The following is a 16875-nucleotide window of genomic DNA, read 5'->3' as shown; positions in this document are numbered from 1 at the left end:
AGGATGAGAGGTGACCTGATAGAGGTGTACAAGATAATGAGAGGCATTGATCGTGTGGACAGACAGAGGCTTTTCCCCAGGGCTGAAATGGCTAACACAAGACAGCATAGTTTTAAGATCCTTGGAAGCAGGTACAGAAGAGGTGTCAGGGGTAAGATGTTGTTTATTGTTGTCTTTTTTACGCAGAGAGTGGTGGGTGCGTGGAATGGGCTGACGGTGGTGGTGATGGAATAACAGAATCTGGGGGAAATGGATCGGAACATGGAGATAACGTGGACACCAAGATAAACTGAAAATTGTGAAACTCACCTTGCAAGTTCCTTGATTAGGTTAGCAATGCGCCTCTTGTCCTCTGGGCAGAGGTCCTTCAAAGATGCAGTCTTGGACCCCTGCTTCTCCTTAATAACCTTGTTAGGACAAAACACCAAAAAATGTGTTACATTTCTTCCATCCTAATGCCCCCCTCCATCTTTCCCTTCAACTCCATATTAGACCCATGGGATTCTCATATCCAAATGTTACTTCCTAACTTTTATTCTAAAAATTCAATTTGCTATGTGGTCCACATTAAATCCAGTATAGTCAAGAACTCAGTTTCCTGTGATGCCTTTATTTCTCCACAAAAATAATTTGATGAGACAAATGGAAACAAACCTGGGAGGGGAGAACAAGCTCAAAAACCACATATAAATTTAATAAAGATAATTCTACTTGCAGAAGTCAGTGGCACAAGTGCAAGATGAAATTTAAATTTAAAATAATCCCCTCCCCAAATGAAAGATCTACCATTCCAGCAATCAGTCTGGTCAATTTTTGCTCACTCTACTGCAAATATATACTTATATTTAAAAAGTAGTAAGGAGACCAGAACTTTATACAGTACTCTAGGTGTGACTTACCCATGTATATAAATTATTAGGTATTTCTGTTATTGGTCTTTTCATTGTTGTTCTTTATCTTTTTTGGGCAGAGGGGGGTCGTGCTTCATTGGATGGACAATGACTATTTTATTCTTTACACTTGTGTACAGCAAATGACATTAAATAATCTTTAATCTAACATAACCAGTCCTTCTTTCGGTTCTTTGTTATACTGATCCATAATGCATTCTTACATACATTTCAGTAACTTATTTTCTGCACTGTAGAATTAATCTACACATAAGACTAGGCAAATCAAATTAAAGACTCCATGATTACTGCGGTCAGTTACATGACTCCAATTTCCTTATTTAGAGCATACTTTACAGCACAAAATATTATACAAGGACATAATCTTCAATTGTTTACAGAATGCAATAAAATTACAGAAGTTTACCTCATTTGACATGGATAGCTTTACAGGTCTAGTCTTCATAGGATTCACAAAAATGAAATCAGTATTTTGTGTGGGCTTTGCTCTAACTTCTTGAATTTTGCAGCATTTCACATTTGTTTCAGATCTGACATTTCCTTCCATCAACAATCCTAATAAATGCAATAAACATTTTGTAAAGAGGTCCTACAGATAATCAGCATGTAGATAAATAAATTACCTTTTAAAATAAGATGCAGGAAACACCAGCAATATCATTCTGAGCACCTTGACTCTGTCCACTGCAAAAGGCAGGATATCCTATGGCCACTCATTTGAATTCGAACATGTCTTATAATGGCCTGCCATAATAAAACCACACCGAAATTGGAGGAGCAACACCTTATATTCCATCTGGGTACCCTCCAACCTGATGGCATGAACACAGTTTTCTCTAACTTCTGGTAATTTCTCCTACTTCCTCCTTTCTTTTTCCATTCCCCATTCTGGATCCCATCTCACCCCTTTTGTTCTGCTCAACTGCCCACCACCTACATCTGGTGCCCCTCTGCTTTCCCTTTCTTCCATAGCCCAATGTCATCAATGACCAGATTCCTTCTTTGTCAGCCCCTTGCCTCTTCACCTCCATCACTCCCAACTTCATCACCCCACCATCCTTTATTCTCACATGGTTTCACTTATCCACCAGCTTGTACTCCTTTCCCTCCCCCACCTTCTTATTCTGCCCCCTTCCTTTCCAGTCTTAATTAAGGTCTCTGCCTGAAAAGCCAACTGTTTACTCCCCTCCAGAATATTATGCAAATAAATGAACTCTGACAGCAACCAACTCTAGCAGCACTTCACTTCAAATTTCAAAGTTCAAAGTATATTATCAAAGTACATTTATGTCACTATATACAATGTTGATATTCATTTTCTTGCAGGCATTCACAGTAAATACAATAAAAGACACACAACATGGACAAACAACCAATGTGTAAAAGCCAACTAAAAAAACAAAATAATAATAAGTAAATAAGCAATAAATATTGACAACACAAGATGATGGGTCCTTGAAAGTGAGTCCATAGGATATTGGAACAGCTCAGTGTTCTGGTGAGAGAAGGCAAGTGAAATTATCCCTTTTGGTTCAAGAGTCTGATGGTTGGGGGGGGGTAACAACCATTCCTGAACCTGGTGACATGGGCCCTGAGGCTCTTGTATCTCCCAGGTGGCACCAACAAGAAGACAGCATGGCCTGAATGGTGGAGGTCCTTAAGGATGGATGCTGCTTTCCTGTGATAGCACTCCATATAAATGTTCTCGATGGTGGGGAGGGTTTCACCCACGATGAACTGGGCTGTATGCACTATTTTTCATAGCCTTTTCCATTCAAGAGCCTTGGTGCTTCCAAACCATGCTGTGAGGCAACCACTCAATATACTCTCCACCATATATCTATAGAAGTTTATCAAAGGTTAGATGACATGCCAAATCTTCACAAACTTCTAAAATCAGTGCAGGCACTTCCATACTTTCTTCGTAAGGGCACTTGTGTGCTAGACCCAGGACAGTTTCTCTGAAATGGTGACACAAGGAAGTTGAAGTTGCTGATCCTCTCCACCTCTGCTGCCTAGACGAGGACTAGCTCATAGACCCCTGGCTTCCTCCTCCTGTAGTCAATGATTAACTCCTTGGTCTTGCTGATATTGAGTATGAGGTTAACTATTGTGGCACCACCTAGCTAGATTTTCAATCTCCCTCCTACATGCTGATTCATCACCACCTTTGATTCAGCTAATGACAGTGGCATCTTTAGCAAACTTAAATGCGGCATTGGAACAAATAGAGCAGGGAGCTAAGCACACAGCCTTGTGGTGCATCTGTACTGATGGTGATTCTGGAGAGGTTGTTGTCAATCCGAACTGACTGAGGTCTGAAAGTGTAGAAAATCGAGTATCCAGTTGCATCTGCTGTTAATCTGTTGCAACAAGTAGGCAAACCGGAGCGGGTCAGAGTCAGTCCTCAAGCAGGAGTTGATATGTTGATTAGGCAGAGCCTAGTGGCACAGAATCAAGACAACAACCTTTCCTTCAATGTTGAGAAAACAAAACAGATAGTTATGGACACACTTCTACATGCATCAATGGTACCAAGGTGGAAATGGCTGTTGGCTTCAAAGTCCGAGGTGTAAACATCACCAATAGCATGTCCTGGTCCAACACACCAGCACCTCAACTTCCTCAGAAAGCTAAGAATCAGAAGGATCTGGGAATACAGATCCATAATTTCTTGAAAGTGGCGTCACAGGTAGACAGGATCATAAAAATTGGTTGAAGCCAGTCACTGTGATCCAGCCACTACATGGTGGCACCATTTGCCAACAGGTAGATGGTGTTAGAGCAGAATGCGACTGCACTGTCAGGAGTGTACAAGGAGTAAAGAGCTAAGGACCGAGCCTTGCAGGGCACAAGCATTGAGAATAATTGTAGATGAGGCATTATTGCCTAGTGTTCAACTTTAACCCCCAACTCTGCACCAGCAGTTTGTATGCAATAACCTTCTGCACCTTGCTAATCAAAAATTTATTTCTGAATTAAAAATATTCAAAGGCTCTATTTCCACTATCTTGAGGAAGAGAGTACCAAAGACTCTTGTCCCTAGTTTCCCTGGTTCCGGTTTCTCTTATGAGAATCATCTTCCCACATTCACCATGTCATAAGTCTTCAAAATCAAATATTTCAAATCCTTGCCCATTTTTCTAACCTCCAGTGGATACAGAGTTGGCATATCTGAATTTCTCCTCAAACTATTCATCGTACGTTTTAGTTGAAAAAAAATCTGACCTACTGGCAATACATTGACATCCTTCATTAATAAGGAAACCAATTCAATACACAATGTTCAGATTTGGTCTCATCAATGCCATATATAACCGACTCCAAATCTACACTACTTGCCATTTTCTTTTTCAATTGAATGCCCCTAACAACTGAGGAATATTTTGTTAGCTTTGTTAACTGCATTACTTGCATACAGTCCTGCAAATCATGCACTAGGTCACCCTGGTCTCAGCAGCATTGCAATACATCACAAAAGAGGAGAGGTGTCAGTTCCCCAAGAGCTTAAGCTTATTGTCATCTGAATACAAATATAGACAACCAAACAATGTTCCTCTAGACCACGGTGCACACACAGCATATAGAACAAACTGTTGCCACAAATCATTCAGCAAAATATAATTCAAAAGGCAAGTGTAAAGCATAGGCAAACAGCTCATTGTCCTAGTGATGAGACTTCAGTGGTGGCAGGGTATTCTCACAGCCTGAGGGAAGTAGCTGTTCCCAAGTCTAGCAGTGGTAGTCCTGATGTTACAATACTCCCTTCTTGATGGTAGCTGGTCAAAGAGAATGGGGGTTGGGTGGTAGAGATCCTCAACAATGCATTGGGCCTTTTGTATACAACCCTGCTAAATATCATAAACGGGGGTGGGGAGGGAGACCGTGACCCCCCCCCCCCCCCCTGTAGTAGTGTCTTGCAGTCCATGGCCTTGCAGCATCTGTACCAGACAAGTACAATAGTGCTCCTGTAAAAAAAAATGTTTAGAATAGGAGTGGGGAACTTTGGATGCCTCAAACTCATCAGAAAGTATAGACGCTGCTGTGCCCCTTTGACTAATGAAGAGGTGTTGTAGGTCTAGGTTAGATTATCCATTATGTGCACACCAAGGAACTTTGAGTTCTTCACTCTTTCCATGGCAATGGAGTGGTCAACCAGCAACCTCCTGAAGTCCACAAGTATTTTTTTTGTCTTGTCCACATTGAAACTCAGATTCTCCTCACACCATTTGACAAACCTCTCTACCTCTGCTCTGTATACCAAATCATCATTGTCGCTGATGAGGCAACCACTGTTGTGTCATCAGCGAACTTAATGATGCAGTTTGAACTGGATCTGGCAGTGCAGACGTTAGTCAGCAGCGGGCTGAGCACACAGACCTGGGGGTGGGGTGGTGGTGCATACCACTGTTCAGTGTGATGGAGTCATAGAAATGTACAGGACAGAAGCAGACCCTTCAGCCCATCTAGTCCATGCTGAACCATTTAAACAGCCTCCGTAGCCCTCAATACCCCTGCCATCCATGTATCTATCAAAACTTCTCTTATAAGTTGAAATCAAGCTCACATGCACCATTTGCACTGGCAGCTTGTTCCACACTCTCATGACCTTCTGAATGAAGAAGCTTCCCCTCATGTTCCCCTTAAACATTTCACCTTTCACTCTTAACTAATGACCTCTAGCTGTAGTCCCACACAACCTCAATGGAAAAGCCTGCATTTACCCCATCTGTACACTTCAATTTTCTATACCTCTAGCAAATCTTCTCTGTCTTCTACATTCATGCCATTTTCCCTGACTAGTAATGCTATCCCTCCTCCTTTAATCCCTCCACTCTGCCATGTCTAAATCAATGGAAACCCAGAATACTGAGCACCAGTCCTGCTCCTCCTACAACCAAGTTACGCTAATGGCTACAGTATCTAATTCCAGGTGATGATCCATTTTCTGAGCTCATCTGCCTTTCCTACAAAACTTCTTGTATTAAAATAAATGCTGCTCAGAAAATTAGTCGCACTAAGCTCAGTCCTTTGATTCCTGACTGAGTCTAAGGAATTAACAACATGTCTCCACAACATCTCCACTAACTGTTCCTGCACTTGGGTTCCTGTCCCCCTGCAGCTCTAGTTTAACCTGCCCCCCACCCCACCCCACACAGCACTAGCAAATCTTGAGATATTGCTGCTAACTCAAAGTGACTCAGGTCATGCTGTCAAGAAATCCAAGAACCAGTTAGAGAGGTTGAGTCCTAGCGAGGACAGTTTTCCCACCAGCTTCTAAGGGATGATTGTGTTAAAAACCAAGCTGATGAACAAAAACCTGGCACAAAAGGCATCGTTTTCTAGGTGGGACAAGAAGGAGTGGGGGGCTGAGGTAAGGCATCATCGGTAGACCCGTTTGAACAGCAGACATAATGTAGCTAAGCAGTGGGATGTTATACGGATCCATTTCCAGCCACTCAAAGCACTTCATTATTTGATGTCAGTGCTTTAGGGCTGTGATCATTTAGGCTACTTACCATTGTTTTCTTGGGCACTGGAATGATGGTGGCTGCCTGTAGGGATAGTTGACAGTTGCAAACAAATGTTAAAGATGTCCATTAAGACCACTTGTTTGCTGAAGCACACAATCCCTCAGCACCCAACCAGATATATTGTCCGGCCCCACCACTTTGCGTGGGTTTACCCTGAATAGTATCCTCTTCACTCCAGTTGTGGCCAGACAGGGTGCCTGTTCCTCAGGGGGAGAGAGGGCTTTCCATCGTTCATTGTGTCACATCATCCACAGTAGGCATTCAGCCTAACAGGAAAGGATGCGTCACTGTTGCTGATGTGCAGAGTGGACTTGTAATCTGATATGGTTTGTATACCTTGCCACAAGCGCCACATGCCCCTGGTGACACAAAAGAGGCTGTGAAATTTCTGTGAGTGCACTCGTCTGCCTTTCTGATGACACAGAATGTGTCCTTAGTCATCTTAAAGCCCATTCCAAAGGCAACATCCTGACCCCCAAAGCAGTGCATGAATCCCTCCATGGTTTCTGCTTTGCCCTGGCAGTGCAGCGTTTAATCACGGTAATGTCCTCAAAACATTTTTCTTTGTAGCCAGTCACTGATCCTGCATATTCATCAATGCTGACGTGATGATTGTAGGTAGCTGCCTCCTTGAATATGCTCCGGTCCGTGCTTTCAAAATAGTCCTACAGCGCAGAAGTGGAACCTCATGGCCAAATCCTGATCATCCTGTATAGACAATAGACAGTAGGTGCAGGAGTAGGCCATTCGGCCCTTCTAGCCAGCACCACCATTCACTGTGATCATGGCTGATCATACACAATCAGTACTCCGTTCCTGCCCTCTCCCCATATCCCTTGACCCCGCTATCTATAAGAGCTCTATCTAACTCTCTCTTGAATGCAGCCAGAGACTTGGCCTCCACTGCCTTCTGGGGCAGAGCATTCCATATATCCACCACTCTCTGGGTGAAAAAGTTTTTCCGCATCTCTGTTCTAAATGGCCTACCCCTTATTCTTAAACTGTGGCCTCTAGTTCTGGACTCACCCATCAGCAGGAACATGCTTCCTGCCTCCAGTGTGTCCAATCTCTTAATAATCTTATATGTTTCAATCAGATCCCCTCTCATCCTTCTAAATTCCAGTGTATACAAGCCCAGTCTCTCCAATCTTTCAACATATGACCGTCCCGCCATTCTGGGAATTAACCTTGTGAACCTACGCTGCACTCCCTCAATAGCAAGAATGTCTTTCCTCAAATTTGGAGACCAAAACTGCACACAATACTCCAGGTGGGGTCTCACCAGGGCCCTGTACAGCTGATATACTAGTTTGACTCGTTTAACCAGTGGACTGTTCGCAGGGATTAGCAAAATAGATGTATGGTCTGATTATCCAAGAAGGGTGCAGAGGTCAGCATTGGAGGCTAGTGAACATTGGTATAAATCAGGTCTAATATATTCTCTCCTCTGATTGACGAGTTGACATGCTGGTAGAAGTTTGGCAGGACTGTTTTTAAGTAGGCATGATTGAAATCATCAGCAAGAACCACTGAGGTGAGTTGAACTGAAAACCGAAAAGTTTTTATTGTACTTTGGAACAGCTAAAATGCATTATGAATAATAACTCATTCTGTAAATAAATGTCAGAAAGCATCCACAACTGAAGTAGAAGAGATCCTCTTAAGCAAAATAAAACATGTTTAAGTTATGAAAGACAGAAATTAGGCTAAACAGAAGTCACTGGATACTAATATCAATAAACTTTACAATAGATGTTACTTGCAAAGCATAAAGATGTCACAACCCAAAAGTAAAATGCAATAGATTATTCTCATACATGTATTAATCATTTCATTTTACTAAGGCTGAATAAACAAATATTTAATATTATTGAGCTTATTTTCACACAAATTTTGTAGACTTTTGGGATGCAATATGGATCAGACATGTTGGCGAACGATTAAATATCAATTTATAGAACATATTTAAACTATAAAATATTTCCCAAGGCATACCTGGTACAACCACTACAGATTGTTCTTCATCCGAAGCTAGATACAATTCTGTCAAAGAAAACAAGGAGTGCTAGGCACAGCATAGGCTTTTGATACAGTCAAAGACTCCAACATATCATTCATAATTCAATTATTACAAAACAATATCAATGAGTTTTCAGACACATTTTTATACCCAGAAACAGCCCATATTGAAGGCAGAGAGCAAAGTCCATTTTCTGGCCAGCTATTCTTAGTGAGATTGAAATCTTTTATTATAGGACTTGACGAGCATAGAAAGCACAACAGAAAAACTTTAAAGATCATTAGCCACATTCTCTCTTGGTATTGCAGCTTAATCATCTTGAGTAGTATCGTCTGAAGTGCTTTTTTTTTAATATTAAATCCACACTGTGTAAGTCATGTCATCATGATAGTATATTCAAGAACTCGTGGTTTCAAACAAGCCATTTAAAAGCCCTCAAGGAGGAGCAACCAGTGCTGGGCAACGGGAAAATCTAAACTACCATAAACATACAAACTCTACCACTCAAGGACAACGGGCGCATGGGAATATCACTATTTTCAAGTTTCCCTACAAGTTAGATACCATCCTGGACTGGTGAAAAAGAGAGAGAAAAAAATCACCAGTTGCTGGATCAAAGCCTGCCATAACTGTCCGATCAAAACTATATTTAGTGAGGACAAATGGTGACAGTAATAAGCAATACAGAAAAGATCAGAACATGAAAACAGTGTTTTGGTATAATAAGCAATAAATTTCCCAAAGTAGACTCGAAGGACTACGTTGTTTACAATGCATGATAAACTCTTCAGCATCGAGCCACATCTAAACTTCGCATAACTGATATCAAAATATAATTTACAAATTGCCTTTTCTTAAATATAGGCAAAACAATTGACTGGGTATAGAAAACGCCAGCGAGCCACAGATGGAATTTTAGCATCAGCAGTTCCTTTTGAACAAAATCGCTGTTCCTGTTTTTCCGAATTGTTTTATATTAAGAAGGCAATAATGACACTGCGTTCAAAACACGCACAAAGTATGATAACCCTAAAAGTCAAAGTATATTTACCTACAACATTAATGTACCCTGCAGAGAGAAGAGTTAGAAAGTTACTAAAATTCCAAGTACCAACTAACAAGTTAGAGACATTATAGACTGTCAGTTGACTTTCAAACTCCATACTTAAGTCTTTTATTGCGGAGAGTGGAATAACTGAGTAATACTCTACCCCACCAAAAGGATACGATCTTTACTCCAAAAAGCTTCACTCACCAGATTCCCAGGTTTCGCCATCTTAAACAACCGCCACTCCCAACCTGCACTGCCCGTCACAGTCACACACCCTTTCCGCCGGGGAACGTCACGGCGCAACGAGCTCTGCCGTCCGCGCACATTGTAAACCGGGAGGAGAGAAACTACAGTTCCCATGGTGCTGTGGGATTGACGCATGCATTAACTGTGCCCGGGTGAAGTGGCTTTGGATAAGGACGCTGGAAAGGTTGCGGTTTATGTGGAAGTTTACGTTATAATCTTTTTGTTTTGATCACGTTTATGTGTGCTCACGGAGAGGTAGTGTTTTGAAAAGGTACCCTGGAACAGAATGGAAGACGATAAAATGATGGATATGAAGGACTTGGTAGACCGGTTGACATTAGGTGTAACCAGGATACTGGGTGAGTGCAGGGTGATTATGGTTACCATGGAAAATAGCAGGTGAACCGGGCGCACCGGCGGGAAGAAACTGGGCTCCAATGATAAATGTTAAGGAAGACTGGGGAAAAAAAACCTAGGGAGGCACTCCTCAGCACCTGTAGTTTCTTTATTGCTCTTTATTAAGGCGATAAATTGATGTGAAGATTTTTTTAATGTGGATGCTGAAAAGATGAAAAGACATATAAGCAATATGTCCTACCTTAGTAATCCTCTTCTCTTAAAAGGTATTGCGGATTTCTGTAAATTGTCTTCAGGTTACATCAGCATAATGCGTTCTATTCCTCCATTCTCATATATTGTGACATATTTTACTGCAAGAAGGCAGGCTGCATCTGTGGAAAGTTCAAAGTTCAATGTAAATATATTTTCAAAGTATATGTATGTCACCATATACTACCTTGATATTTATTTTCTTGTGAACATTTACAGTTGGTATAAAGAAACACAATAGAATCAATGAAATAATCATTGATCAATGGGATAATGATGAGAATTTGCAAATGCTGGAAATCCAGAGCAACATACAAAATGCTAGAGGAACTCAGCAGGTCAGGCAGCATCTACCAAAATGAATAATCAGTCAACATTTCAGGCAAAGACCTTTCATCAGGTCGTTCAGCGAGTTTAAAAAGAAGACAGCTTTACAGAGCAGGCGCAGAGTAGAGATAGACAGATTAGGAGCGCTTTGGCTCAACGGATCAAGGTGAGATAGGTTACCTGTGAGAAATAGAGACAGGAAGTATATCTGTGAGGCCGGTGTTCTGCACTGGGTTTCAAATGTGGGAAGTCCCCAGAAGGCTACATCTGCACCAGGTGCGTCGAGCTGCAGCTCCTTAGGGACTGCATTAGGGAACTGGAGCTGCAGCTCAATGACCTTACTCTGGTCAGGGAAAATGAGGTGATAGAGAGGAGCTATAGGCAAATAGTCGCACCCTTCCCCTTTAACAATAAGTACTCCTGTTTGAGTACTGTTGAGGGGAAGCAACAGTGGCTGCACCTCTGGCACACAGTCTGGCCCTGTAGCTCAGAAGGATAGGGAAAGGAAGAAGGCAGCAGTGAAGGGAACCATTGTTAGGGGGTCGGACAGGCAATTCTGTGGACACAGGAAAGAAACATGGATGGTTGTTTGCCACCTAGGTGCCAGGGTCTGGGATGTTTCTGATCACATCCATTTGCCCTGAAGTGGGAAGGTGATCAGCCAGAGGTTGTAGTACGTTTTGGTACCAACAACATAGAAAGGAAAAGGGAGGAGGTCCTGAAAACAGACTACAGTGAGTTAGGAAGAAAGTTGAGAAGCAGGACCTCAAAGGTAGTAATCTCAGGATTTTTGCCTGTGCTACGAGACAGTGAGTATAGGAATAGAGTGAGGTAGAGGATAAATGCATGTCTGAGGGATTGGAGTAAGGGGCAGAGATTCAGGTTTCTGTATCATTGGGACCTCTTTTGGGCCAGCTATGACCTGTACGAAAAGGACAGGTTGCACTTGAATCCAAGAAAGGGCCAATATCTGGGCAGGGAGGTTTACTAAGGCTATTGGGGAGAGTTTAAACTAGAAATGCTGGGGGGTGGGAACCAAACTGAAGAGATGGAGGTAGGGGCTGTTGGCTCACAAATAGAGAAAGCTTGGAGACAGTGTGAGAGGGAAGATAGGTAGGTGATCGAGAAGGGATACATTCAGACCGATGGCTTGAGATTTGTCTATTTTAACGCAAGAAGAATCATGAACAAAGCAGATGAGCTTAGAGCATGGATCAGTACTTGGAGCTATGATGTTGTGGCCATTACAGAGACTTGAATGGCTCAGGAGCAGGAATAGTTACTTCGAGCCCCAGGCTTTAGATGTTTCAGAAAGGACAGGGAGGGAGGCAAAAAAAGGTGAGGGTGTGGTACTGCTGATTAGAGATAGTGTCACAGCTGCAGAAAAGGAGGAAGTCATGGAGGGATTGTTTACTGAGTCTCTGTGAGTGGAAGTTAGGAACAGGAAGGAGTCAATAACTCTACCAGGTATTTTTTATAGACCACCCAATAGTAACAGGGACATCGAGGAGCAGATAGGGAGATAGATTCTGGAAAGGTGTAATAATAACAGGTTTGTCGTGGTGGGAGATCTTAATTTCCCAAATATTGATGGACATCTCCCTAGATCAAGGGGTTTAGATGGGGTGGAATTTGTTAGGTGTGTTCATGAAGGTTTCCTGACACAGTATGTAAATAAGCCTACAAGAGGAGAGGCTGTACTTGATCTGGTATTGGGAAATGAACCTGGTCAGGTGTCAGGTCTCTCAGTGAGAGAGCATTTTGGAAATAGTGATCATAATTCTATCTCCTTTACCATAGCATTGAAGAGGGATAGGAACAAACAAGGTAGGAAAGTGTTTAACTTGAGTAAGGGGAAATATGAAACTATCAGGCAGGAACTTGGAAGCATAAATTGGGAACAGATGTTCTCAGGGAAATGTACGGCAGAACTGTGGCAAATGTTCAGGGGATATTTGTGTGGCGTTCTGCATAGGTATGTTCCAATGAGACTGGGAAAGGATGGTAGCGTACAGGAACCGTTGTATACAAAGTCTGTTGAAAATCCTTTCAAGAAGAAAAGAAAAGCTTCCGAAAGGTTCAAAAAGCTAAGTAATGATAGAGATCTAGAAGATTACAAGGCTAGCAGGAAGGAGCTTAAGAATGAAATTAGGAGAGCCAGAAGGGGCCATGAGAAGGCCTCGGCAAGCAGGATTAAAGAAAACCCCCAAGGCATTCCACAAGAATGTTAAGAGCAAGAGGATAAGACGTGAGAGAATAGGACCAATTAAGTTTGGCAGTGGAAAAGTGTGTCTGGAACTAGAGGAGATAGCAGAGGTACATGAATACTGAAGCAAAGTATTCATTCTGGAAAAGGCTCTTGGTGATTATAGGGGTGACTTGCAGCCAATTGAAAAGCTTGAGCATATAGACATTAAGAAAGAGGATGTGCTGGCGCTTTTGGAAAGCATCAAGTTGGATAAGACTGGATGAGATGTACCCCAGGCTTCTGTGGGAGGCGAGGGAGGAGATTGCTGAGCCTCTGGCGATGATCTTTGCATCGTCAATGGGGACGGGAGAGGTTCTGGAGGATTGGAGGGTTGCAGATGTTGTTCGCCTTATTCAAGAAAGGGAGTAGAGTTAGCCCAGGAAATTATAGACCAGTGAGTCTTACTTCAGTGGTTGATAAGTTGATGGAAAAGATCCTGAGAGGCAGGATTTATGAACATTTGGATAGGCATAATATGATTAGGAATAGTCAGCATGCCTCTGTCAAAGGCAGGTCATGCCTTACGAGCCTGATTGAATTTTTTGAGGATGTGACTAAACACTTTGATGACAGTAAAGCAATAGCTGTAGTGTATATTGATTTCAGCAAAGCTTTTGATAAGATACCCCATGCAAGGCTTATTGAGAAAGTAAGGAGGTATGGGATCCAAGGGTACCTTGCTTTGTGGATTCAGAATTGGCTTGCCCACAGAAGGCAAAGAGTGGTTGTAGAGGGATCACGTTCTGCATGGAAGGCGGTAACCAGTGTAGTGCCTAAGGGATCTGTCCTGGGACCCCTTCTGTTCATGATTTTTGTAAATGACCTGAGTAAGGAACTGGAGGGATGGATTAGTAAATTTCCTCATGACACAAAGGTTGGAGGTGATGTGGATAGTGTGGAGGACTGTCAAGAGGTTACAATGGGACATTGATAGGATGCAAAACTGGGCTGACAAGTGGCAGATGGAGTTCAACCCAGATACATGTGAAGTGGTTCATTTTGGTAGGTCAAATATGATGGCAGAATATAGTATTAATGGTAAGACTAATTATTCAGCTATATAGGACTCTGGTCAGACCTCACTTGGAGTACTGTGCTCAGTTCTGGTCACCTCACTACAGGAAGGATGTGGAAACCGTAGAAAGGGTGCAAAGGAGATTTACAAGGATGTTGCCTGGATTGGGGAGCATGCCTTATGAAAACAGGTTAAGTGAACTCGGCCTTTTCTCCTTGGAGCGACAGAGGATGAGAAGTGACCTGATAGAGGTGTATAAGGTAATGAGTGGCATTGATCATGAGGGTAGTCAGAGGCTTTCTCCTAGGGCTGAAATGGTTGCCACAAGAGGGCACAGGTTTAAGGTGCTGGGGAGTAGGTACAGAGAAGATGTCAGGGGTAAGTTTTTTACTCAGAGAGTGGTGAGTGCATGGAATGGGCTGCCGGCAACGGTGGTAGAGGCGGATATGATAGGCTCTTTTAAGAGACTTTTGGATAGGTATATGGAGCTTTGAAAAATAGACGGCTATGGGTAACCCTAGTAATTTCTAAGGTAGGGACATGTTCAGCACAACTTTGTGGGCCGAAGGGCCTGTAGGTTTTCTATGTTTCTAAGACTCTTGGGAGTGTGGAGGATCAAAGGGATCTTGGGGTCTGATTCCAAAAGACACTCAAAGCTGCTGCGCAGGTTAACTCTGTGGTTAAGAAGGCCTACGGTGCATTGGCCTTCATCAACCGTAGGATTGAGTTCAAGAGCCAAGAGGTACTGTTACAGCTATATATGACCCTGGTCAGACCCCACTTGGAGTACTGCGCTCAGTTCTGGTTGCCTCACTACAGGAAGGATGTGGAAACTATGGAAAGTGAATCTCCTCTACACACAAGGATGTTGCCTGGATTGGGGAGAATGCCTTATGAGAATAGGTTGAGTGAATTCGGCCTTTTCTCCTTGGAGCGATGGAGGATGAGGGGTGACTGATAGACATATATGAGATAATGAGAGGTGTTGATCGTGTGGATAGTCAGAGGCTTTCTCCCAGGGCAGAAATGGCTAACACAAGAGGGCACAGTTTTAAGGTGTTGGAAGTAGGTACAGAGGAGATGTCAGGGGTAAGTTTTTTACGCAGAGTAGTGACTGCATGGAATGGGCTGCCAGCAACAGTGATGGATGCAGATACAGTAGGGTCATTTAAGAGACTCCTGGATAGATACATGGAGCTTTGAAAAATAGAGGGCGATGGGTAACCCTAGATAATTTCTAAAATAAGTACGTTTGGCACTACATTGTGGGCCAAAGGACCTGTATTGTCCTGTTCTCGGTTTCTATTTCTTGATGATTGGCATGGATAAGGTGGATCCAAAGACTATCTGTGTTGTACGCTAGACAGTGTAAGTACAGAACATGTGTTTAATATTAACGGTCAGGTAGCTGTATTTCCTGAATCTACATTGTGCTCCACAATGATTTGAGATAGGGTTAGCCACTGAAATATTGAAAACAGCTAGTTCTATAAACAAATCTTGCAAGATGGGTAGCGAATACTACTCATGATCATCTTGCGCACATAGTTCCTGAGGAGAGGTTGGTCTATCTGTAATTAGATGATTGGCTAAGGCTAATAAAAAGAAGTTAGGTTTAAGCAGAATGACATTGTGTGAGTGGGCCAGTGTTAGATTGGGGAACTCAGACTTTGACGAGAAAAGGCAGAGGGTGCAGTTAGATTTTTTTTCCATTTAATTTTCTTCTTCTTGTTGCACAGTTAGAGAGGCGGGAATCTGGCAGGTTAGTGGAATTCTCCTCTTGCAGTTTGTGGGAAGGCAGGAGACCTCCAGTGTCCCTGATGCCTATGCCTGTAAAAGTGCATCCAGACTGTGTTTAGGACTTGGAGCTGGAACAAGATGAACTCTGGATCATTTGGAAGGTTGAGGGTTTGATTGACAGGACATACAGGATGGTAGTTACACCTAAGAAGCAGGGCACAGGTGATCATCAGGAGGGGAAATGAGGAGAGTGCAGAGTACCCTTGTGGCTGTTTCCCTCGAGAATAGGTATACCGCTTTGGATGCTGTTGGGGGAGAATAAGCAAGCAGAGTAAAGACACAGCGGTCGGGTCTCTGCACTGAGCTGGCTCTGTGGCCCAGAAGAGGAATGCAGTTGTGATAAGAGATTCCACAGTTAGAGGAGCAAAATGGACAGCATTCTTTGGATGTGAAAGAGGCCCCCAGATGGTATGTTGCCTCCCGGGTGCTTAGGTTAGAGATATCTCAGATCAGGTCCACGGCATTCTAAAGGGGGAGGCTGAACAGCTGGAAGTCATGTTATGTATTGGTATCAAGGAAAAGAGAAAAGGTCCTGAGGAGAGAATGTAAGGAGTTATGAAGTGAGCTGAAAGGCAAGACCTTCGGGTTAGTAATTTCTAGATTGCTCTGTGTGCCACACACCAGTGAGGATAAGAATTGGATGATTTGGCAGTTGACTATGTGGCTGAGGGATTGGGGCAGGTCTTCAGATTTCTGGCTCATTGGGATCTCTTCTGGGGAAGGTATGACCTGCACGAAAAGGACAGGTTACACGTGAACATGAGGGGGATAAATGTCCTTGCAGTCAGGTTTGCTAGAGGTGGTGGGGAGAGTTGAAACTATTTTTGGAATTCTTTGAGGAAATAACAAACAGGATGGACATTGGAGAGTCAGTGGATGTTGTGTACTTGAATTTTCAGAAGGCCTTTGACAAGGTGCCGCACGTGAAGCCGCATAACAAGATAAGAGCCCTTTGTGTTACAGAAAAGATACTAGCATAAATGGAAAATTGGCTGATAGGCAAGAGGCAAAGTGTGAGAATAATGGAGACCTTTACTGGTTGGCTGCCAGTTATTAGTGGTGTTCCTTGGGGGCCGGTTTTTGGACCTCTTTTCACAATATATTTTAATCATTT

The 16875-nt window shown here is 42.8% G+C and overlaps 2 protein-coding genes across 6 annotated transcripts in view; one reads left to right on the top strand and one right to left on the bottom strand.

The window, feature by feature from the left end:
* kiaa1328 (KIAA1328 ortholog) overlaps window positions 1-9802 on the bottom strand; it is a 134739-nt gene extending 124937 nt beyond the window's left edge. For 2 of the 5 annotated variants that reach the window (XM_073064217.1, XM_073064219.1), the window contains exons 1-5: window positions 9693-9802; window positions 8441-8476; window positions 6431-6466; window positions 1318-1466; window positions 310-407 (exon numbers count right to left, since the gene is read on the bottom strand). In XM_073064217.1, coding sequence (XP_072920318.1) covers window positions 310-407; window positions 1318-1466; window positions 6431-6466; window positions 8441-8476; window positions 9693-9741 — 368 coding nt within the window. In that variant the 5' untranslated portion in view covers window positions 9742-9802. The remainder of the gene's footprint in view (window positions 1-309; window positions 408-1317; window positions 1467-6430; window positions 6467-8440; window positions 8477-9692) is intronic. The other 3 variants (XM_073064218.1, XM_073064220.1, XM_073064221.1) reach the window with 3 other exon arrangements.
* Window positions 9803-9885: 83 nt separating this feature from the next.
* The window catches only part of tpgs2 (tubulin polyglutamylase complex subunit 2), a 40008-nt gene continuing 33018 nt past the window's right edge, over window positions 9886-16875 (top strand). Inside the window, exon 1 of the mRNA XM_073064216.1 lies at window positions 9886-10121. Coding sequence (XP_072920317.1) covers window positions 10049-10121 — 73 coding nt within the window. The 5' untranslated portion in view covers window positions 9886-10048. The remainder of the gene's footprint in view (window positions 10122-16875) is intronic.

Source organism: Hemitrygon akajei, chromosome 13 (assembly GCF_048418815.1).
Source record: "Hemitrygon akajei chromosome 13, sHemAka1.3, whole genome shotgun sequence".
In the NCBI taxonomy this organism is placed as follows: Eukaryota; Metazoa; Chordata; class Chondrichthyes; order Myliobatiformes; family Dasyatidae; genus Hemitrygon; species Hemitrygon akajei.
This window is presented reverse-complemented; position numbering and strand designations above follow the sequence as displayed.